The sequence below is a fragment of the Bos grunniens genome, chromosome 18 (assembly GCF_055505025.1).
Source record: "Bos grunniens cultivar Pamir isolate PY7600 chromosome 18, Bosgru_T2T1.0, whole genome shotgun sequence".
Classification (NCBI taxonomy): Eukaryota; Metazoa; Chordata; class Mammalia; order Artiodactyla; family Bovidae; genus Bos; species Bos grunniens.
Window position 1 is genome coordinate 26,319,030 of NC_141182.1, and position 24,547 is coordinate 26,343,576.

The 24,547-nt window shown below is 44.2% G+C and overlaps 1 protein-coding gene and 1 long non-coding RNA gene across 2 annotated transcripts; one reads left to right on the forward strand and one right to left on the reverse strand.

Annotated features, from left to right (window-relative positions):
- Positions 1 to 2,069: 2,069 nt before the first annotated feature.
- Positions 2,070 to 8,602, forward strand: GINS3 (GINS complex subunit 3). Its single transcript, XM_086350928.1, has 3 exons — positions 2,070 to 2,420; positions 6,476 to 6,709; positions 7,093 to 8,602. Exons 1-3 carry the CDS (start codon positions 2,235 to 2,237, stop codon positions 7,321 to 7,323), a joined length of 651 nt encoding a protein of 216 aa, XP_086207054.1. The 5' UTR covers positions 2,070 to 2,234; the 3' UTR covers positions 7,324 to 8,602.
- Positions 8,603 to 16,905: 8,303 nt separating this feature from the next.
- On the reverse strand, positions 16,906 to 23,523 carry LOC147353324 (uncharacterized). The gene is made up of 3 exons (XR_015145536.1): positions 23,390 to 23,523; positions 23,112 to 23,177; positions 16,906 to 17,009 (listed from the first exon to the last, which is right to left on the reverse strand). It is a non-coding gene; the product is annotated as an uncharacterized LOC147353324 (long non-coding RNA).
- Positions 23,524 to 24,547: the final 1,024 nt, after the last annotated feature.

A 24,547-nucleotide genomic window follows, 5' to 3' on the forward strand; every position in this document is an offset into this window, starting at 1 on the left:
CTATCAGTGTCACCTCCACCCACCTAGCTGACAAGTTAGAAACCTGGATTATCTCTGACCATCTCTGTCCTTCATTCCTGTGTCCAACTACTTGCCAGGTACTGCCCACTGTGTGTGCATGCTCCGTTGTGTCTGACTCTTTGCAGCCCCATGGGACTGTAGCCCACCCTGGGATAGAACCCACGTCTCCTGCATTGGCAGGCGAATTCTTTACCACTGTGATATCCAACACAGCTTCCCTGCATCTGACCTCTCCCTTCTTCACTGCCAGGATATGCTTTTTAAAGCCCAAATATATGTCCTTACTTGCTCAAAAGCCTTACTTTTTCTCCTGTTTCCTATGGAATAGCCTCTTAGAATAGCACTGAAGGCTATTCTACAGTCCACCCCCCCGCCCCCACTGCCTCTTGCTTGGATGATGCCCAGGGTTTAACTTCCATTGGTCACTGAATGATTGCACAGAATGGTCAACGCCACTGAAAGAAGTTTTATTACTCACAGTTCCCAAGAGAAAGGGGCACACATCAAGCCATGCAGGGCCACCTGGGGAAGCACTAGGTTCAGTCAGGAGGCTGAAGGAGGCCCAGACTTTAGGGTGGTCTCTATGGGAAGAAATAGGTGAGGTAGAGTAGATAAGTTTGAGCAAACTTAGGATTGGGTAGTTGGAATCAGGTTGGTCTCTAATTGTCCAGTATTTGGCCCTGGGGTGATTTAGGGAAGGGGAAATATTGGCTTGGTATGTGGGAGTTAGATAAAGGAAGTGGTTGGGATATGGGCTTTGGATCAGTTGCTTTGTCCATGGAAGGCAAGTTGTTTATTACTCCGGGAATTAGCTCATCCTCAAACGAACAGTTCTTCCCAGGGCCGCAAGGCCCTAAAATGTCATAGCATCGTAAAGTGTAAAATAAAAAACACGATTAATATACATTCCTTTCCCATGAACCCCCTGTTCATAGCTCTAGTTGCCCCAGAAAATGTCCTTTATGAATAAGTTCTGTAGTGCCTCTTTCAACTCTTTGCCACCACCCAGAGCCCTGACTGAGTAACGCCCCCAAGTCTGGTACCATGTAACATGACCCCTCCTTGGTGCTCTCCCCCTGCACCAGTAATGGCCCTGGTCACAGGCAACCACTCTCTAGAGAGGCTGGTCACCTGTGACCAGTGTGACCTGCCTGAAAGAGATGAATTGGGCCGATCAGATTTCCTCTTTTAAGGATTTAAAATGAGAGCCATAAAAAGAGATAGCAAATTGATGTTAAGATGAACTGGGAGGTTCTTCAGTAGCCTCAGGACCCTTGCAAACCATGTGGCTCTGTGTGTAAACCTTTCCTCCCACTGTAATCTATACCCATTCCAAAATACTACAAATAGTCCATAATAATGATCTGGGGCTAGTGCTAGAGTTCTGCTGTGTTTTGAATGTTTCTTTCAAGTACCAGCATTAACAGAGATTCACAGAGACTGACAAAATGTAAACTCAGACTGGATCAGGTCAGTGAGGGAGGGTGCAATGAAGCCCCCAAGTGTGTTGCAAAGTGTTTTAAATTTCATATAAACATTTAAAGGACCACGGTCTAGTGCAAATACATTTTGCAGCTTCAAAGCAATCTCCAGTTTTATTTAAAGTTCTCACCCCGGACTATGCTATGCTATGCTAAGTCACTTCAGTCGTGTCCGACTCTGTGTGACCCCAGAGATGGCAGCACACCAGGCTCCCCCGTCCCTGGGATTCTCCAGGCAAGAACACTGGAGTGGGTTGCCATTTCCTTCTCCAATGCATGAAAATGAAAAGAGAAAGTGAAGTCGCTCAGTCGTGTCCGACTCTTAGCGACCCCATGGACTGCAGCCCACCAGGCTCCTCCAACCATGGGATTTTCCAGGCAAGTGTACTGGAGTGGGGTGCCATTGCCTTCTCCGTCTCACCCCGGACTACACTCCTGAAAAAAACACTTTGGGCGGAGCCAAGTACTGCTCCTCCTCCTCTGGGTCGCGCAGAACCAAATCCGCAGACTTTGTCGATTGCTTCTGTCTGGGCAGACCAGCCTGGATCGACTGCTCCTGTCTGGCCCGTCCGCGGGCGCGGGAAAAGAGCTTGAATCCAATCTGACTGCCGCAGCGACCTCCTCAACCTTCACAATCCTGACCAGCCTCAGCCGCCTCCTCCTTTTACATCTCTGACTCCCGGAGGTCTCCCGAATCACGAGAGTGGAAACGAAGACGCTCAAGCCGCCGCCATGTCCGAGGCTTATTTCCGGGTGGAGTCGGGTGCGCTGGGTCCTGAGGAGAATTTTCTTTCCTTGGACGACATTCTGATGTCCCACGAGAAGCTCTCGGTGCGCACGGAGATCCCCATGCCGCGCCTCGGCGCTTTCTTCCTAGACCGGAGCGGAGGGGCCGAGACTGACAATGCTATCCCGGAGGTAAGCCATCCCGTCTGGAAAGACTACAACTCCAAGTAGAACTTGCGGGCTTTGGGGCGCCGCGTAGCCGGGCGCGATGCCCTCTGGGATTTGTAGTTTTACAGTACAGGGAGGCCGAGCCGAGCGCTGAGTCCTGTTCGCTGCGCGCCCCACTCCCACCCCCAAGCCTTCGCGACCCCTATGGAAACTAAATTTATACTGGGTCGTCAGGCTCCCTCCAACACGGATTTCTTTTTTGAAACTATCCAAATTCAGCAATGTGTTTTCACCCGATGTGTGTTGATGCTTAAGGATCGGCGCCTACGGACCAGGGTTCTGATTACTTTTTGCCTTAAAGCAAAACAACAGTTTTGGTTTCCGTAGGAGCAAATGATGTCTGGGAGCTGCAAATTGCTATATTCGTTCCTGAAATGATGATGGCATCAGCAACCAGTTCCTGAGAGCTTTTAGTGCTGGGATCTATTACCCCTTTAGTTCTTTAACAACGCTATAGTCCCATGTTGTTACACGTAAAGAAATTGAAGCCCAGATATGTTGAGTAACTTGGCCAGGGTGCCAGGGTCTTATTGTAAGTGGTGAGCTGGGATTCGAACTTAGAACTGCATGACTTCAAATTCGAGTTTGTCCCAGGAACATGGCTTGTAATGGTTCTTATTTTTAAATATTTATTTGGCTGCGTGGGGGTCTTAGTTGCCACATGCGAACCCTTAGTTTTGGCATGTGGGATCTGGTTCCCTGACCAGGGATGGAACCGGCCCCCGCCCCCCACCCGCATTGGGAGCTTGGAGTCTTAGCCACTAGACCACCAGGAAAGTCCCATAATGGTTATTTTTTAATTTCCTATTTAACCCAAGTTTTGTTTCAGTTCAGTTCAGTCGCTCAGTCGTGTCTGACTCTTTGCGACCCCATGAATTGCAGCGTGCCAGGCCTCCCTGTCCAGCACTAACTCCTGGAGTTCACTCAAACTCATGTCCATCGATTTGGTGATGCCATCCAGCCATCTCATCCTCTGTCATCCCCTTCTCCTCCTGCCCCCAATCCCTCTCGGCATCAGAGTCTTTTCCAATGAGCCAACTCTTCGCATGAGGTGGCCAAAGTACTGGAGTTTCAGCTTTAGCATCATTCCTTCCAAAGAACACCCAGGACTGATCTGCTTCAGAATGGACTGGTTGGATCTCCTTGCAGTCCAAGGGACTCTCAAGAGTCTTCTCCAACACCACAGTTCAAAAGCATCAATTCTTCGGCGCTCAGCTTTCTTCACATCTTCACATGTGAGAGTCCACATCTTCACATCTTCACATGTGAGAGTCCAACTCTCACATCCCTACATGACCACTGGAAAAACCATAGCCTTGACCAGATGAACCTTTGTTGGCAAAGTAATGTCTCTGCTTTTGAATATGTTATCTAGGTTGGTCATAACTTTCCTTCCAAGGAGTAAGTGTCTTTTAATTTCATGGCTGCAATCACCATGTACAGTGATTTTGGAGCCCCCCAAAATAAAGTCTGACACTGTTTCCACTGTTTCCCCATGAGGTTGAAGCCAACTTTTTCACTCTTCTCTTTCACTTTCATCAAGAGGCTTTTTTAGTTCCTCTTCACTTGGGCATTTTTGTTTGGTCTGTTTTGAGTTATTTTTATCAAAGTGAGACATATGCAAAGTTTAAAAAGCCAAATAATACCCAAAGATTTATAGAAAAAATTAGGAGGCCCTGCCTTGCTCTCCCTCATGACCTTTCCATTTCCACAGGATCTGTCTTCTTTTTTCATAGTCTCTTCAAAATTCACCTCCATATTTCTAATTAATGTTCTTAAATTTATCTTGAGTTTTTAAACATTTAGACATTATTTTTTGACTTTCCATTAGAGTAGTTAAGTAGTTGGTTCTCTTACACACTGATAAACAGAGGTGTACCATCCATATTTTATTCATATTTCCTTCATTTTTACTTAATGTCCTTTTTCTGTTCCAGGTTCCCATCCAGGACACCAAAGTGCATTTAGTAATTGTGTGTCCTTAGGCTCCTCTTGGCTTTGACAGTTTATCGGACTTTCCTTGTTTTTAATGACCATGAATTTTGTGGAGTGCTGGCGAGGTATTTTGTTGAGAATATTCCTCATTTGGCATTTGTCTGTTGGTTTTCTCATGATTAGACTGTGTTTTGAGGTGGGAGACCATAGAGGTAAAGTGCCATTTTTACCACATCTTAACAAGGGTACATGCCATCAGCATGACTTGTGTTGATAGAAACTTTGATCACTTGAGCTATGTGGGGTTTGTCAGGATTCTTCATTGTAAAGTTACTCTGTTTTCATTGTAAAGTTACTGTTCTCTCTGGAAGGAAGTCATTATGTACAGCTGTACTTAAGGAGAGGGGACTTATGGTCCCCTTCTTTGAGGGCACAATGTCTACATATACTATTTAGGATTCTTCTGCGTGGGAGATTTGTGTAGGAAGGTTTTTACTGACGTATTTCATTTCATTCATAGACACAGGGCTATCAGATTTTCTATTCTAGTTTTACTCTTGGTACATGGTTTTTTCGCCCTGGGAATTTGACTGTTTCACCTAAATTTTCAAATATAGTGGTATAGTGTTGTTCAAAATATCCTTTTACTATCTTTTAAACATCTGTACAACTATAGCTGTGTCCTGCTTTTTATTCTTGATATTGAGAAATTATGATCTCTTTCTTAAGTAGTCTTACTAGGAGTTTATCACTTGTAGCAGTCTTTTAAAAGAACTAAATAATGGCTCTGTCAGCTTTCTCATTTGTACCTTCATTTTTAGGTCATTTAGTTCTTATCTTAATTAGTTCTTTCCTTTCTATTTTCTTTGGGCTTAATTTTCTTTGTTCTCTTGCATCCATTCACATTTTGAGATGGGTACCTAGGTCATTGATTTTTCAGCTTTCTTTTTTACATTTTTAGCTGTGCTTTTCCTGTAGCTTTAACTACATTTCACAAGTTTTAATTTGATTTTCTAATTTTCACTGTGAATTCTTCTTTGACTCATGAATTATTGAGAAGACTGGTGCTTAGGTCCAAACATCTGGGGACTTTGCTACATACAGTTTGGATTTTGATTTCTGGCTTAGTTCCACAGTGGCCAAACAACATAGTCTGAATGATTTCAGTTTTCTGAAAGTTAGCATTTGCTGTAAACCGTAGCATAAGATAACCATTTGGTTTGTGCTTGAAAGGGCTTCCCTGTGGCTCAGTGGTAAAAATCCATGTGCCACGGCAAGAGACTCAGGTTCGATTCCTGGGCCAGGAAGATCCCCAGGAGAAGGAAATGGCACCCCATTCCAGTATTATTGCCTGGGAAATCCCATGGACAGAGGAGCCTGGCAGGCTACAGTCCACAGGGTCACAAAAGAGTTGAACATGACTTAGCAACTAAACAACAGCGATGTGCTTGAAAAGTTCGATATTGTGAAGTCATGGTCTGCAGTACATAATATATATGTAAATTAGGTGAAGTTTTTATTTGTTTTGTTTAGATTGTCTATGTTGTTCTTGATTTTTTTGTTTGCTACTTCTCATTTACCAAAAACAGATATGTTAAAATCTCCCATGATGATTACGGATTTGTCATTTTTCCTTTTACTTCTGTTGATTTAGACAGATATTTCTATTTTTCTGATAGATTTAATGACCATTTTATTATCAAAGGTCCCTCTTTATCTCTAGTAATGCTTCTTTCTTTTGGTTACTGTTTGATAACATTTTTTCCATCCTTCTATTTTCTGTTGTCTGCAATTGGATAGTTTTTTTTTACGTTAGTTAGGAAAACCTTCCCTTTGTGTCACATTTTTGTTCTTCACTCTGTTTTTGGTATATAAATGCTTTTTCTCTCTCCATTCCATCATGACATAAAACTTCAGCCCACACAGTTCATTTCTTAAGTCACAACTACATCTTCTGTGTTTGGCAGTCATTCCCCTAGAGAGAACAGGCAGTACTGATATTCATTCATTCTCTCAGGTCACGTGCATAGTAACACATTTACTACGTTACTTGTCTTTAAAACCTACAATGCTGTGTGATACAGGGCACAAAGCTTGAACTCCCTTTGTGGCTGGCAAAGGGACTGTTTGACAACAAGCGGCGGATCCTTTCAGTGGAACTTCCCAAGATCTACCAGGAGGGTTGGAGGACTGTGTTCAGTGCAGACGCCAACGTGGTGGACCTCCACAAAATGGGACCACATTTCTATGGGTTCGGCTCCCAGCTCCTGCATTTTGACAGTCCAGAGAATGCCGACATCTCCCATTCTCTCCTGCAGGCAAGTAATTGACATGAAAACCTATGGCATTGCACATGACTCAGGAGATAGGCGTGCCAGCCACCAGATGTTACTCTTACCCAGGGGAGTGTATGATTTATGCGATCAGTGTATTGTTATTCTAGGTCAGCCTACAGTTAGGCTGTGTTTGCCTATTATACATGTAACTATGACTTGTGTGCTGCTCTGCATATTTGCTTGCTAAAAGTTGGAACCAACAGGAAATCCTGGAAATAAGAAAGGGGTATAATGGTTCATCACAGGTGATAGGCAGAGGAGGCTCAAACCTCCTTCTGACTGAGTCCCAAACCAGATTCTTGCCTTTAAGTGTTCAGGGATTTTAAAAAAATGTATCTGATTTCTCTCTGGCACTTCTTCTTCAGACATTTGTTGGACGTTTCCGCCGCATCATGGATTCCTCCCAGAACGCTTACAATGAAGACACGTCAGCACTCGTGGCCCGACTAGATGAGATGGAGAGAGGCTTGTTTCAAACAGGGCAGAAAGGACTGAATGATTTTCAGTGCTGGGAGAAGGGGCAGGCATCTCAGCTCACAGCTTCCAACCTGGTTCAGAACTACGCAAAGAGAAAATTCACTGACATGGAAGACTGAAGGCCAGAAGAACACAGAATTTCTCCCTGTAGACTTATCCCTCCGTGCGTCCTTGACAGGAGCCAAGTTGACCTTGTAAAGGGCCAGAATCATGTCCCATCTTGTGGCTTATTCCCTGTAGCAGTGTCAGGAGTGGTATGATCTGGTGGGGAAATGACATGCTGGGGGTTGTCTCTGGCCCTCTGAGTCTTCCAGGACTGTCCTATCTGCTGACCCACAGCCTAGGCGTCCTTAGCCCAGGAACCCACAGCCAAGGTCCTTGATAAAGAAGGATCATTAACACATCACAGTAGAGTTAGAACCGGGATTCATTGTGCCTGGGAGTTTGGACAGCCTTCGATGTCCAGTTTCACCAGCTCCAAAGGATGGATACAAATGGACCTTCCCTGCCTGTTCGTAAGATGTCCTCTTGAGCTGAACTGCCTCATCTTCCTTGTGGTTGTACAAAGGACAGTACCCCTGGACATGCTGGCTCTCCTTGTAAGTATCTCCTGCCACCTTCCTATGGAGAATTACCCAGTTTCCAAAAACAATTGCCAAGAATAAGGAAGGAAAAGGGGAAAGGCCGATGAATGGCCTGGCTTTTACTAAAGAGAAGACATTGTTTTCCTTTTCTGTGATGAGGGCTTCATACACTGGACTTCACAGAACTCTACAGTCAGCCTAGACGGGAAATGGTTAAACAGCTTGTTTTTGCCTCTGAGATCCTCAGTTACTTCATGCCCTCCCTAGGAAAGCTGTCAGAGAGTCCTTTGGAATTGCAAAGTAGTTATTAAAGGGTGTTAACCAGCCCTTCTTACATTGAGATCAGGACTTCAGTGTTGCTGATTAAGAGCTCTGTTTGAGGAGCTTAGCATGGCAGACGTGAGTGGGCAAGAGACCTCGGTCGTGGTTTTTTCCTCTTCAAGAAATTTTGCAATATGATTATATAGTGGATTCCTGACCAGTTACCAAGAGTCTCTGTAAGCAACCACAAAACTCTTTCCTTGGAGATCAAGGAGGAAACCTCAGCAAGTAGGAAACAGCATCCCTGGGACCCACTGGACCTTTTGAAGGACAGTTACCTCCATGCCATGGCTCTGCTCCCAGCTTCCCACAGTCGGTGAAAATCACCTTTGTCAGTGGAAATCACAGTGGAATTTGGGTCTCCAGATTGTGCAGATGTCTAGATGCAAACTTAGAATGTCAGAAATGTTTTTTAAATGCCTGTTTTAAGATGGAACTGATGTTTTTAAAAGTTGATTTTGGTGCTAAATAAATGATCCACTTTGCACATGAATACGTTCTGTACGAGTGCTATTTCTGGAACTCGAGTACTACAGATGATCCGACAGAGCTCTCAGAGAATTTTGTCTTTGATCATACTTGACAGTAATGCCCAAATAAATCCATGTTTTAGCAACTGCTCTTTTGTTTGCACAATACTCATAAATATGAGAGACATTCCCTATAGGGATGGGCTGTGTCCTAGAGAAGAGGGACTTCCACTGATGTCACAGCATTCACATGTAGCCCAGGCCCCCAGAGATAATTCAGAGTCAGTGAGAAAAGCATATTATTTAATTTTTGAATTCACAGACAGCTTTGTTTGTAAAGTCAATCCTAAGGCTGCTACCATTTTTTTTGCCACGCCACTCTGCATGTGGGATCCTAGTTCCCTGACCAGGGATTGAACCCTGGAGTTGTTGCTCAGTCTTTGACTACTGGACCACCAAGGAAGTCCCTGGTACCATTTTTTAATTTTATTAGAGACAATTTTTTGCTCAGAGGCCACATGTCAAGAATATGTGAGTACGCACATGCAAAATATATTTCATTTTAAATTCTGAACAAATTATATTGCAAGGAACTTCTGAAGCCCCATCTCCAAATTACAGATTTGCCTTCAGTTCAGTTCAGTCGCTCAGTCGTGTCCGACTCTTTGCGACTCCGTGAATCGCAGCACGCCAGGCCTCCCTGTCTATCACCAACTCCCAGAGTTCACTCACTCACGTCCATCGAGTCAGTGATGCCATCCAGCCATCTCATCCTGTGTCGTCCCCTTCTCCTCCTGCCCCCAATCCCTCCCAGCATTAGGGTCTTTTCCAATGAGTCAACTCTTCGCATGAGGTGGCCAAAGTACTGGAGTTTCAGCTTTAGCATCATTCCTTCCAAAGAAATCCTAGGGCTGATCTCCTTCAGAATGGACTAGTTGGATCTCCTTGCAGTCCAAGGGACTCTCAAGAGTCTTCTCCAACACCAGATTTACCTTCCAGGCTGTCAATTCCAAACCTTCTTCCCCACAACCAGCCCCTAAATCAGTGTCTTGGTGCCTTCAAAGAGGTGAATTTTTTAAGTCAACAAATTGGCTCAAATACCAAATAACTCTTAACAACTTATTGACTAGAGATATATTAATATGTCTTTTGTTACTCAAACATTATTGACTGCAGTGTTTCAATATTCACTTACAAAACAAATCACTGACCACAGGCGTCAGTTTCTACAAAAATCCCCCAGTCAATAAAAATCAAGGGGGGATGTACACTCTTTCCTCTTAAAGGCTCTTTCCCCAGGTAATTGTGGCCTTAATTATATACAAAGGACCTCACCATCTTCAGGCTTTTCATTGAAGTACAAGCTGGGCTGCTGAGAGGAGTGGAGGCTTGGTCTCCTAGGTCAGTTCCTTGCACTCTCTTGACTTCTATGTTTTGGACAGCTCCAGCCTCAGTCCTTGGACCTCTCCTAACCATTCTGACTCCCTCCAGTGTCGTTTGTCAAGTTTTAAATACCACCTCCTATACACTGCTGCTGCTGCTGCTGTGTCGTGTCCAACTCTGTGACCCCATAGATGGCAGCCCACCAGGGTCCCCCGTCCCTGGGATTCTCCAGGCAAGAATACAGTACACTGATAACCCCCAAATTCCATCTCCGTCCAGACCTTTAAACTCCAGACTTGCAGCTAACCACCTTGATATTCCCCTTCAACATCTGATCCCATGGTGGTTAGAATTGAAGCCCTGATCTTACTCTCAGTCTCTTCTTGTCCTCTCTGTCATCTCTGTTTCTGACCACTCCATCTTTCCCTACTGCTTATGACAAGAATACAGGAATCTTCCTTGGCCGTCTTTCTCTTACTCTCCTTATCATTTGGGTCAACTTTCAAAACATTGGCAGAACCTGCCCACATCTTCCCCACCTCCACTCCTGTTTGGAATGGCTGTGGCCACCTTCCACCTGCCTCCCTGCATTATTCACCACCCCCACCCCTAGCCTTCAGATTCTTCTTACCAAAGCAGCCAGAGTAGTCTTGTTTAATCAGGGACTACCCTGGTGGTCCAGTGGTTGAGACTCCTCACTCCCAACGAGGGAGGCCTGGGTTCAATCCCTGGGTTGGGAAGATTCCCTGGAGGAGGGCATGGCAACCCACTCCAGTGTTCTTGCCTGGAAAATCCCATGGACAGAGGAGCCTGACGGGCTACAGTCCATGGGGTTGCAAGAGAGTCGGACGTGACTGAGTGACTAAACAGCAGCAGTCAGGGAACTAAGATCCCCGCATGCCAGGGGGTACAGAGAGGAAAAAAAAAACACAAAGAAGCAATCAGGGCTTATTACTTCTCTACGCAAAACCCTCCCTTGTCAGGAAAAGGCCACTCTTGTCATCAGTTCAGTTCCATCGCTCAGTTGCCGACTCTGCTACCCCATGGACTGCAACACGCCAGGCCTCCCTGTCCATCACCAACTCCTGGAGCTTGCTCAAACTCATGTCCATTGAGTCCGTGATACCATCCAACTATCTCATCCTCTGTCGTCCCTTTCTCCCACCCTCAATCTTTCCCAGCATCAGGGTCTTTTCAAATGTCAGCTCTTCACATCAGGTGGCCAAAGTATTGGAGTTTCAGCTTCAACATCAGTCCTTCCAATGAACACCCAGGACTGATCTTTAGGATGGAATGGTTGGATCTCCTTATAGTCCAAGGGACTCTCAACAGTCTTCTCCAACAGTTCAAAAGCATCAGTTCTCTGGCGCTCAGCTTTCTTTATAGTCCTACTCTCACATCCATATATGGCTATTGGAAAACCCATAGCCTTGACTAGACAGACCTTTGTTGGCAAAGTAATGTCTCTGCTTTTTAATATGTTGCCTAGATTGGTCATAACTTTTCTTCCAAGGAATAAGTATCTTTTAATTTCATGACTGCAACCAGTATCTGCAGTGATTTTGGAGACCAAAAAAATAAAGTCTGCCACTGTTTCCACTGTTTCTCCATCTATTTGCCATGAAGTGATGGGACTGGATGCCATGATCTTTGTTTTCTGAATGTTGAGCTTTAAGCCGACGTTTTCACTCTCCTCTTTCAGTTTCATCAAGAGGCTCTTTAGTTATTCTTCACTTTCTGCCATAAGGGTGGTGTCATCTGCATTTCTGAAGTTACTGATATTTCTCCTGAAAGTCTTAATTCCAGCTTGTGCTTCATCCAGCCCAGCATTTCTCATGATGTACTCTGCATATAAGTTAAATAAGCATGGTGACAATATATAGACTTGACTTATTTCTTTTCCTATTTGGAACCAGCCTGTTATTCCATGTCCAGTTCTAACTGTTGCTTCCTGACCTGCATACAGATTTCTCAGGAGGCAGGTCAGGTGGTATTCCCATCTGTTTCAGAATTTTCCAGTTTATTGTGATCCATACAGTCAAAGGCTTTGGCATAGTCAATAAAGCAGAAATAGATGTTTTTCTGGAACTCTCTTGCTTTTTCAATGATCCAGCGGATGTTGGCAATTTGATCTCTGGTTCCTCTGCCTTTTCTAAAATCAGCTTGAACATCTGGAAGTTCACAGTTCACGTATTGTTGAAACCTGGCTTGGAGAATTTTGAGCATTACTTTGCTAGTGTGTGAGATGAGTGCAATTGTGTGGTAGTTTGAGCATTCTTTGTCATTGCCTTTCTTTGGGATTGGAATGAAAACTGACCTTTTCCAGTCCTGTGGCCATTGCTGAGTTTTCCAAATTTGCTGGCATACTGAGTGCAGCACTTTCACAGCATCATCTTTCAGGATTTGAAATAGCTCAACTGGATTTCCATCACCTCCACTAGCTTTGTTTGTAGTGATGCTTCCTAAGGCCCACTTCACTTCACATTCCAAGATGTCTGGCTCTAGGTGAGTGATCACACCATCGTGATTATCTGGGTTGTGAAGAGTTTTTTTGTACAGTTCTTCTGTGTATTCTTGCCACATCTTCTTAATATCTTCTGCTTCTGTTAGGTCCATACCATTTCTGTCCTTTATCGTGCCCATCTTTGCATGAAATGTTCCCTTGGTATCTCTAATTTTCTTGAAGTGATCTCTAGTCTTTCCCATTCTATTGTTTTCCTCTATTTTTTGCACCAATTAACAAGGCTTTCTTATCTCTCCTTGCTCTTATTTGGAACTCTGCATTCAAATGGGTATATCTTTCCTTTTCGCCTTTGCTTTTTGCTTTTCTTCTTTTCACAGCTATTTGTAAGGCCTCCTCAGGCAGCCATTTTGCTCTTTTGCATTTCTTTTCCATGGGGATGGTCTTGATCCCTGCCTCCTGTACAATGTCAAGAACCTCCGTCCATAGTTCATCAGACACTCTATCAGATCTAGTCCCTTAAATCTATTTCTCACTTCCACTGTATAATCGTTAGGGATTTGATTTAAGTCATACCTGAATGGTCTAGTGGTTTTCCCTACTTTCTTCAATTTAACTCTCAATTTGGCAATAAGGAGTTCATGATCTGAGCCACAGTCAGCTCCCAGTCTTGTTTTTGCTGACTGTATAGAGCTTCTCCATCTTTGGCTGCAAAGAATATAATCAATCTGATTTCGGTGTTGACCATCTGGTGATGTCCATGTGTAGAGTCTTCTCTTGTGTTGTTGGAAGAGGGTGTTTGCTATGACCAGTGCGTTCTCTTGGCAAAACTCTATTAGCCTTTGCCCTGCTTCGTTCTGAGCTCCAAGGCCACGTTTGCCTGTCACTCCAGGTGTTTCTTGACGTCCTACGCTTGTCATACTAGTACCATTTGTTAAAAGTCTGTCTTTACCCCAGTGGTTGGGTATTGAATTTTCTGCTTATTTAGCAGAAATAACTTGTTCCTCATTTTAAATAAAAATTTCACCATCTAAGAGATTTCTGAGCATTTTCGAGACCTTCTTTTTAATCTCTCAGCACCACTGAACCTCTGAACCACTGAACCTGAGAAGTTTCTGGAACCACTGTGTCTGACATAGTGAAACTGGAATGCAGAAATATGAGCCTCTCACTCAAGTTCATATAGAAGTTAGTCCCACTCTGAGTCTCTGTTATTTTCTGTTCCACCATCCTTCAAGAAATACGAGGAAAGCTTTTCATCTTTATGCTTGAGACAGACAATTGTGTTTAAGTAAAAATATTTTACACTGATCTTGGCAAAAGAAAATAATTGTGGAGGCCATACATGCATTTCTGAAAGTAGGTGTCTTTGTGTTCAAGAGAATAATCTATACTTGAAGTAACTTGTTGCACAAAATATAGGCTACATGCTTAAACTGTGAGAATTACTCCAAGAACCTTAATTTCTTCTGGAAACCCGGCTTTCCCTAACTTTAATTAGTCCTTATCTTATGTAGGTAAACTGAAATTTTCAATATTGATTGCACATAGAAACAATTTTTAAAAGACAACTGAATGCCCTGAACCTAAAGAAAAGTGTCTACAGTTTGGAATTCTCTTGCTAATTCTTGATAGTGGCATTTTGAATGAATAATAAATCTTCCATCATTAATGAGTAGTGAATAAAATATATAGGGAATCAAGAGCAAGTCTGAGAAAATATACAGCTACCCTCTAATGAGAGCAGATGATTAACACAGGTGACAGGCCCAGCCTGTCTTTGTTTGAGCTCATTTTGTTGGTTTTTCTAGGCTTCTGCCTTTCTGCCTCGCTAATTAAAGGAGACATGGTGCAAGGAGACACAGCCAGACACAGCTTGCTTGCCAAGCAGCCTTCCTCTAGGACACGAAACGAACCTTCTCCTTCCGGGCTGTGCTCTCCTGTTGCCTGCATTGTGAGCTAAAGGAAGGTATTCAGCTGGCCAGAAAGTTTCTTCTGGTTTTTCCAAAGGATCGAATGGAAGCCCAATGCACAGGAGACCACATCCAGAAGCCAGATCCTATCTGTCAGAGATCAGAGTCAAGTCAACTAAAGGGGCATCATTTCATTAAACGTTTTTATTTGAAAATAATTTCAGACTTATACAATAGTTGTAAAACTAATATAGAGAGTTCTTCTATATCCTTCACCCAGCTTTCCCTAACATCTTACACAATCGTGGTACATTTATCAAGTACGTTAACTAAGTCACAGGCTTGTCAGATTTCACCAGATTTTATGTCCTTTTACTCTTCCAGAATCCAATCCAAGCTTCTACTTTGTATTTAGGGAGGAATATTTGTTTTTGATGTGGACCATTTTTACAATGTATATTTAATTTGTTACAATAATATTTCTGTTTTGTGGTTTTGGGTTTTTTTTTTTGGCTGTGAGGCATGTGGGATCCTAGCTCCCCACCTGGGATCAAACCTGGCCTTGCTGCACTGAAAGACAAAGTCTTAATCAATGGGCCACCAGGGAGGTCCTGGGAGCAGTCATTTTTGAGAACAGTTTTGACAAATAAAACAGCATCAGACTCTTCCCTCTGTTAATTTCAGAAGGTAGGCTCATTGAAAAGGTGTCTTTTCCTTGGGTGCATAACTGGAGCCAAGTAGGAGCCTAGCAGGGCTTGCTCAGGAGCAAGCTGTCGGTGGGCTCCTCAAGAAGGGAGAGGATTTGCTTTTCACCTGAAATTTTCACTTTTCCCCCAGTCCTTGCATCTAATGGGAAACAGCCATTTTCATTTTACCTCAAGCTTTTCGCTTTCTGTCTGTGACAGCAGTAACTTGATTTTCTCCCCTTTCCATTCTGACACATACTCGCTAATTTTCTTTGTGTCTAAATTAGTTTAAAATGAGCTTGGCTTTATACACCAACATTATTAACAAATGTCAGCACGGCTCTGAAAATAGTGGTTGGGACCTGCTGCTGTTTCAGAACCCATAAAGGGAGTGCAGAGAACCAGCTCATCCTTGCAGTCTTCTCCCACCTATGGCCAATTTAAAAGAAGGAAAAAAAATCTCAGAGGTTTATAGCTTTGTGACATTCTCTGCTCCTGTATCACCCTTGAGACAGAAGTTTTTTTTGATTCTCACATGATTTGCATGACTCTCTTTCTGGGCGACTAAAATTCTTCCCTGAAGATAGTTTATTTGGCTGCAGGAAAGCAGTACTGTGTGCTAAGTCGATGCAGCCATGCTAAGTCGATGCAGCCATGTCTGACTCTTTGTGACCCCATGGACTGTAGCCCACCAGGCTCCTCTGTCCATGGGATTCTCCAGGCAAGAATACTGGAGTGGGTTGCCATGCCCTCCTGCAGGGGATCTTCCTGACTCAGGGATCGAACCTGCAACTCTTAAGTCTCCTACATTGGCAGGCGGGTTCTTTACCACTAGCACCATCTGGGAAGCCTGTGAGGGGAAAAAGCAGGAAAGCAGATGAGGACCTAAAAGTTATAGATGTAGGTGCAGCAAACGAGACAGGTGAGAGAAAGATGGTGTGATTTGTTGAAAGAAATGTGTAGTGAGGAGGCATTTTTTGATGCTTGAAAAAAGAAACCAGTGGTCAAAAGCTACCATTGTTGGGGTCACTGGAGGGAGAGATGACAGCAGTTGTTCCCGGAGAGTGGCTTTATCTTAATGGGAACAAGAGGGCTTGGCGCTTGGCTATCTCTTAGGTTCAAGAGCAAAACATTTAAAAAAACCTTTCAAAAGACGCTGTCATTTTCTAATTTAGCATCGTGTGTTCACGCATTTCTGCATCCAAGAGGACAGATAAAAATTAAGTAAAGTGCTTCTCTTCCAGTCACTGAGCAGTCCAGGAAGTGTTTTCTGAGGCTTTGAGCCAACTTAGCCCCTGATCAACATTTCAGAAGGTTCTACTGGCTGAATTTTCAGATTGTTTCAAAGATTTGCAGGGAGTGAAAGTGAAGCGTAAGTTGCTGAGTTGTGTCCAATTCTTTGCGACCCCATGAACTGTAGCCCACCAGGCATCTCTGTCCATGGGATTCTCCACACAAGAATACTGGAGTGGATTGCCATTCCCTTCTCCAGGGGCTCTTCCTGACCCAGGCAGATTCTTTACCATCTGAGCCACCAGGGAAACCCCAAAGCACATCATATAACATGATACACCACGTTTATATATAGTCAACAGTGAAAATCAGTGTTCTCCAATGTTTAAGGCATTTTATTTTTTAAATAAAAAAATTTTATTTATTTTTTTAAAATTGTATTTATTTATTTTGTTTATATTGTATGTATTTATTTTGTGTATATTGTATGTATTTGTTCTGACTGTTCTGGATCTTTGTTGCTATGTGGGCTTTTCTCTAGTTGTGGTGAGCAGGGGCTCCTCTCTGGTTGCAGTACTTGGGATTCTCACTGCGGTGGCTTCTCTTGTTGCGGGGCATGGACTCCAGGACACCCGGGCTTCAGTAGTTGTGGCTCCCAGACTCTAGAACACAGGCTCATGGGCTTGGTTGCACACAGGCTTAGTTGCTCTGCAGCATGTGTGATCTTCCTGGATCAGGGATCAAACTGTGTGTCCTGCATTGGGAGGCGGATTCTTTACCACTGAAGCCCTGTAAGGCATCTTTAAAAGAAATCAATAAAAACTGGAAAAACCTCACTCCATTTTGAAAGACTGTTATTTCCACAGACCATTGTGATTTGAAAAGGCTTTTCTGCTGCTGTAAAGTCAAACAAAGAAACCATAGGGAAAAAAAAGTCTTGGCTTATCGTAGATGCATCTGTTGAGTCAAGCGTTCAGCTGAGTTACATGGAGGTGGATGAACTGCCTTGCTTAATTATGGCTCAAGCACATCCACCTCCTTCAATCTCATCCACACCACGTGGCAAGGTCCCTTGGGGACTCATGTGGTGAAATAAATCTCTCAGGAAAGAGCTTGTGTCTTCAGGCCTCCGAGATGGCCTTTAACCCAGGAAAGCCAAAGACAGAGAACTAATGTAGGGGTGACTTCGCACTATTATTCTCTGGGGGACCCCTTTGTTCAGTGATGCCACGCCTGTTCCCTTAGAAGTGTAATGGACAGTAAATGTCTCCTGGATGGCCTGCTCATTCCCTGTCTGATTCTTGCCAAAGTGCAAGAAGGTGCAAGCCAGTTTTGCCAGTTTGAGGGTGGCCTGGGAGCCAAGTCAGCCGCAGTTTACCCAGATCTCTCTCTCCTGTCCACGAGATTGTTCTCTGTGCCTCTTCTCAACTCTTCTCCAGCCTCCAGTCTGGGTTTTGTGCCCAGGATTTGTTTTGGAGGCTTCAAAGACAGCGTCATGCCTGCCCCTTCCAAATTCTTCCCAGAATAAACAGATGGTGGAGGAATGGAGAGTTCTTATCATCTCCCTACACTGGTAGCTGCTACCCAGTGGTTTAGAGCTGATGGAGCCCATAAGGATTAACTGCTTTCCAGGCTGGTAAAATAACTCTTTATCATGTTACATTTAATACATGGAAAGGAATTTATGTAACATATCTTTAGATTATGAAGCGTTATAATAACAAGAACACACAGAAACTTCCAGGCACTAAAGTTCTAGAAAATTATCAATGCTTCTGGTTCCTTCTGCATGATTTCCTGCTGCCCCCACCCCCAGAGTTACCATGATCTTGGGTTTTATGTTTATTATCTCTTTAAAAACTGCTTTTCACCTGGGAGAGGAGCACTGACATATATACACTAGCAGAACAGACCGCTAGCGGGCGGGAGCTCAGTTCGGCGCCCTGTGAGGACCTAGAGGGCGGATGGAGGCAGCGGGAGGGAGACACTGACAGCTGCTTCACTTCATTGTATGGAAGAAAGCAACACAACATTGCAAAGCAGTTATTCTCCAATAATAAGAAAGATTTTATTGAAGTACGGTTGCCTTACAAAGTTGTGTTAGTTTCAGGTGTACAGTCCCTTTGTTTTATATATCTGATGAGTACGTTGTTTTGATTTGGTTTTGGACTCTGCAAAAACAATACCCTGCCACATGCGTGTTTCTTTCACTCAATTTTACATTTAAACTTTCACCCATGTTTTTGCAGTTCATTTTTACTGCTGAATGACTCTCTATTCTGGAAACATGCCATGATCTCTATAAGTATTCTCTCATTACTGGACATTTGGTCTGTTTCCAGTCCTTTTTTCTGTTATAGACATTGTCACTGTGCATATTTGTGCTCATATCTGAATTATTTACTTAAGAATCTCTCTTGGGGAAGTTTCACCTGAAAGTTAAATTGCTGGCTTGTAAATTCTGTGAGTGCTCAAGTTCACAAGATGCTGCCAGAATGTACCAGATTACTCTCCCATCTGCTATGTATGAGTCCTCATCATCAGAGTTCTTAATTTTTGCCCAGTTAATGGGTATAAATTGATACCTCATAGTGATGCTGATTTGCGTTTTCCTGAGCACCAATGAGGCCGAGTATTTTATTGTATGTTCATGGACCATTCATGCTTCCTCTTCTGTGAAATTCCTTTTTATGCGTCTTACCCATTTTTCTATGAGGACATTTGTCTTTTTCTTACTGACCTATAGAAGTATTCTGAATAGGAATCGATTATCTGTGTTGTAAAATAAAAAAAACTCCCAGTTTGTGGCTTGTCCTTTAATTTTCTTTGTGGTATCTTGAATAGAAAAGTTCTTAACCTACCTTTTTTTTTTTTAACAGAAGAGAAAATGGGCACAAATAGGTAAGAGGAATTTTCAACATAAAAGTGTTACTGTAGAAGAATGACATTGGACCCTTACCTAAAACCAAATACAAAAATCAACTCAATATGGGTTAAAAATCGAAACATAAGAGTTTCAGTTTTGCAAGATAAGAAAGTTCTAGAGATCTGTTGCACTACAGTGTGAATACATATAACACTGTTGAACTGTACACTGAAAGTGGTTAAGATGGTACATTTTTATATTATTTTTTACCACAATTAAAAATTTTTAATGTTGTAGCTAATAATAGCTATTATTTATTGAGTGCTTACTCTGTGCCAGGCACTGCAACATCCACTTTATACACATTATCTTATTATCTCATTTACTCTTTACAACAACTCCGAGAGAGAAATTATTGTTTCCCCTCATTTTCCAGAGATAGAGACAGGCTCAGTGAGATTAAACAACTGCTCAAGGTCACACAGCAACAAGTGCTGAGCCCAGGGCTGGAACCCTGATCCAGGTGCTCCTGAAGGCAGATCTTTGCTGCTCCGCTGCACTGACCAGTAAGCAGCAAGAGCCCGGCCAGGAGCCGTGGACATCCTCTTCCCACCACACCACCAGCCATCTTTACTCTTCAGCACTGGTCCTTCCAACACAGCTTCCACACCATTACTCCTAAATACCTCCTTTGGGAACATTGGCCCAAGCTATGCCTACGTCATGTAACCATTATCTGCAATATAAATAGGACTCGTCTTTCTGTTTCAAAACACTGCTCATGTCATTGACAATTCATGCTCATTCCTGAGATACAAGTTACTATTTTTGAAGAGTTATTTTGTGTGGCATCTCGCCCCAGGGGCCCTTGGCCTGCTTAATCTGGTATCTTAATTGGCAGAACACAGTGCAGCCCTCTGGATTTGATTATGTGTCTAATCTGCAACTGTGGCTGTTCCCAAGCCTCCCCTTCCTCCCTCCATTCCCACCCCAACCCCTGGCTCAAAACGAAGTGCTGGGTGGTTGAGGGTTGGCCGAATGGCAGGCAGGTTTGCAGAAAGAAGAGCCCATGGGGCAAGACTGGCTGGTTTTCCAGCCACTTCCAGTGTGGATTTCACTGAGAACAGAAGCTAATCCCATTCCTTCACTTCTCCAAGGATGCTGTACCCCAGCGGTCCCTAACCTTTTTGTCACCAGGGACCGGTTTCATGGAGGACAGTTTTTCCAAGGACCAGGGTTCTCAGCATGATTCAGGCACATTGTAGTCATTGTGCACTTTATCTCCATGATTGTTACACTGGATTATATAAGGAAATAATTATACAGTTCACCATAATGCAGAATCAGTGGGAGTCCTGGTCTTGTTTTTCTGCAACTAGACAGTCCCATCTGGGGGTGAAGGGAGAGCACTGGGGAGCAGCTGTAAATACAGATGAGACTTTGCTCACCTCCTGCTGTGTGGCCCAGTTCCTAACAGACCATGGACCATTACCCATCTGGGGGTTGGGGACCCCTGCCCTACCCTGTGACTGCACCCAGTGTGGGGTCTACAGCGGGGAGAGGGACGTCACTCCTCCCTGCCCTTGTGGAGTTTACATTCTCAAGGGGAGTCAGATCTGATCAACACAGGATCTGTGATGTGAATTAAAGAGTGTTGGAAGGGGAACAGCTCAGGGGACCGTCTTTCAACTGTGTTCATAGAAGGCCTCTCTGAGTTAGGGTGTGGAGTTGGCCAGGTGCAGAGCCCAAGAAAGAACATTCCAGGCAGTGAGGGTAGCAGGTGCCAAGGTCTTGGGGCAGGAAAAGGGGAGGGGTGGTCTGTGGCTTAGGCTGTTCTGAGGAGAAGAGAGCAGGAACATGGAGGGCAAGGATGAGAGTGACAGATAGGGAGGTGGGGAGAAGGAAACGGGCAGACCATCACAAACAGGAGGCCATACAAATTGCCTGAGAGCCAATGGCTGAAGCACCATCCCAAGGTTGGGGAAGGAGTGGAAGGGAGGTCCTGAAGCAGTGAGTCTCAGAGTGTGGCCCCCAGACCAACAGCATCGCACCACCTGTGAACTTGTTAGAAACGAAGGTTCTCAGGCCCCACCTCAGACCTACCACATCCCCGGGAGCACAAAGCACCAAGCTTGTGCCCAGTAGATGCTCCATTGATTGAATGGTTGAATTGCGAGCTGTCCACCTCCAGAATGTGCCCCTGTGTTAAAATGCAGAGTCCTGTGGTGGGGGCACACAGTTGCCAGCGGGTCGCATCCACCCTGGCATGGAATAAGGATGGGGCCTGGCTCACGTGGGTCTGACTGATTTCAAGGTGCAAAAGTAGAGACAGAAATGCATGTCTACAGCTCTGCCAAGTGAAACTTCACACTTGGCCTCCGTGTGCCCTGGGGTGGTGCTCAGACTTTTACGAGGTGTGGAAGGAATTAATATTCATTGGAAGACTTTCAACTGGTCTTGAGTTATAAAAGTCAGCCAAAAAAAAAACAAACCACAAAAACACAAAAAACACCCCACCATGTAGAAGGAAAATGATGTTATCAACCTCAGTTGACTTAAGACCAGCTGCAGAGGATGTAACCAAATTATCGGTAAAGGAAACTTACCTTGGGGGTGAGAGGGACCCCAAGACATCAGTCCCCCATAAACCCCCACCCAGGGTGCTTTTGGAAAGAAAGTTTTCTGCCTGAGCTCAGAACAGAATGCTCAGTGTTAATAAGCATCTCCTCCACAGTGCTGCAGAGCATCAGGCCAGGACACTTTAATTGCTCTCAGAGAAACAAGTTAATGGGGTTTTAATAAAAATACAACCCAAATAGGCATTGAGTCCCCAGTTTTCTGCAGCCAGGGTTTCAATTCCACAGGTGTTAGAGCTGGTCCCCTTTATGCAGTGAGACCCTGTTGAGAATTACAGAAGGGAAATGGACTCATGCTTTCAATATTTTAAAAGTCCACAAAAAGCAGTTTGAGAACTCTTTTCATTATGGCCTGTTCTGTAGAGAAAAAACAGGTCAAATCAGGTCCCCAAACCACCATAGACATTAAAAGCTTGGGGGTGGGCGGTCTGGTACCAGTGTGGCCAGTGAAGGCCATCAGCTGCTCCTCCAGCCGGTTCAAAGCTTTAGAAAGTAAAAAGGGTGCTGGTTTTTTGTTTTTTTTTGTTTTTTGTTTTTTAATCTCATTAGTGGTTTAGGCAGGATCGTTTAGTAATGAAAGGTCCAGGCCTTGGGCTGAAGTCACCGGGTTCAAATCCCACCTTGGCCACCTAAGAATGGCCTGGCTTGGGGACAAGTTGGGTACCTCTGTGCCTCATTTTCCTTATCTGTAAAATGGTGTTGCGATCGTATTGGTTTCACACGGTCTTGCGAGCACTAGATGCGTGGTCCGTAAAGTGCTCAGAGCAGCGCCTCGCCCATGGTGGTAGTGGTAGTAGTGTTAGTCGCTCAGTCGTGTCTGACTCTTTGCGGCCCCATGGACTATAGCCCTCCAGGCTCCTCTGTCCATGGGATTCTCCAGGAAAGAATAATAGAGTGGGTTGCCATGCCCTTCTCCAGGTTATCTTCCCGACCCAGGGATCAACCCTGGTGTCCTGCATTGCAGGCAGGTTCTTTACCATCTGAGCTATAGGGAAGCCCTTCGCCCATGGTCCTTGAAAAAAATAATGCTGGCTAGTGGGGCAGACTGGGGATCAAGCAGATGTGAGGATTTCAGACAGGCATAGTCCCAAGAAGCAGATACACAGGCTAATGAGATGGAGAGACTGGGATTCAGAGGGGTGGAGTGTAAGGAGTAGCTAGGTTCACAGAGGCAGTGAGAGCAGAGACCCCGGGGAAGGGCCAGGGTGGCTGGAACACAGTGGAAGAGGAGGAAGCAAGATGTGGTTGTAGCCGCAAGCGAGGGCCAGCTCCTACAAGGGCTCAGAGATCAGGACAAAGGTATTACTATAAAAGCAACGAGCAAATTCGGAAGCGAGCGAGCCAGCCGAGTTACCTTTTTAAAAGCTCAGAGACCGTTCTGGCTGTTGTGCAGGAAGAGACGGGGTCCCGGAGAGATGGCCTTTGGGAACCAGAAGACTTGTTAGGCAGCCACTGCGATCACGCAGGGAGAGACAAAGATGCCTAGACCAGCAGTGGGGATGAAAGAAGTGCAGGGAGCAGAGGACGCGGTGATGACGGATGGTGGGGGAGGGAGAGAGGTGCGGGTCCAGATGACATGCAGGTTTGTGGCCTCGGGAGAAACAGGTTTGGGCCAAGATGCTGTCATCTCACCTGGCTAACCATGCCGGCCGTGGCTCCTTCACCTTGTCACTGTGCCTTGTGCAAGTTTCTCAGGGCCGGCTGGGTGCAGTTTCCCACTTGGCTTTTGTCTCTTAATTTCCACACTGCTCCAAGACCTCACGATCGCTGCTCATGCTTAGGGCATAAGAATGTGCTGTAGGACTGCTCCCCATTTACATAACCTTCTGCCCCTGGCCGGTGACTGAGCCTGTTTCTAATCCTGACAGTAACCAGGACCCTGGTCCTTCCTGAGGCTTCCTGGCAGCTTGGACTTGGAGCCTGTGAGCCAGCCCCATGGTGGGGTGCCAGAGAGCCGGAGGGGAGCATTTTGGAGTTTGGAAGCTTTTTAAATTTTATAACTGTTTCGTAGTTTTACTGTGTGCATTTTGTTTGGTTACATAAATAATATGTAAAAGATTCAGGCGATCCAGAACAGAACATAAAGTCCCTTCACCATCTCCTCCCCACCCAGCTCCCAGGGCCTCCCTGCAAGTCAGCATCATCAACAACAGGCGGCTTCCTTCCAGTCCCCTTTCAGCACTTTCACACTCTTACACACATCTTTTATGTATGTTGGACCTTATTATACATTCTGTTCTGTAAACTTCCTTTTATTATTTTGTCTGAGAGAGATCTAACTACTGTTTTCTTTTGTTAACAACTGCACAGTTTTTATAATATGGTGGTATTATATTTTATTGAATATTTTATTTACTCACCTTCTCTGAGGGTTTGGCTGTTTACTAATTTTCTCAGTAATGCTGCCGCGAATGTCATTAGGCTTACATTCGGGCTCACATGCAAGGATTTCTGTCAAACATTCCTGGAAATGGAATTGCTGGGTCAAAGGGCAAATACACTTAAAATTTTGAGAGCTACCTCTGAATTGTTTTTCCCAAAGCTGCCTTTTTCTTAAAAAAAAAAAAAAATTTCCTTCAGTTACAAAAAGTAATTTGTGCTCTTGCAAAAAAATGTAAAGAATACAAATAACACCAGAAAAGAAATTTTAACACACGCATAATTCCAGCATCCTGGAATGACAGTTGTGAACATAAAATCTATTTATTTGAGTCTTTTTATAGTACTTATATGTACATATGGATTTTTAATGAAAATGTATTTATAATGTGTAGTCTTTTTAGAAGGAGA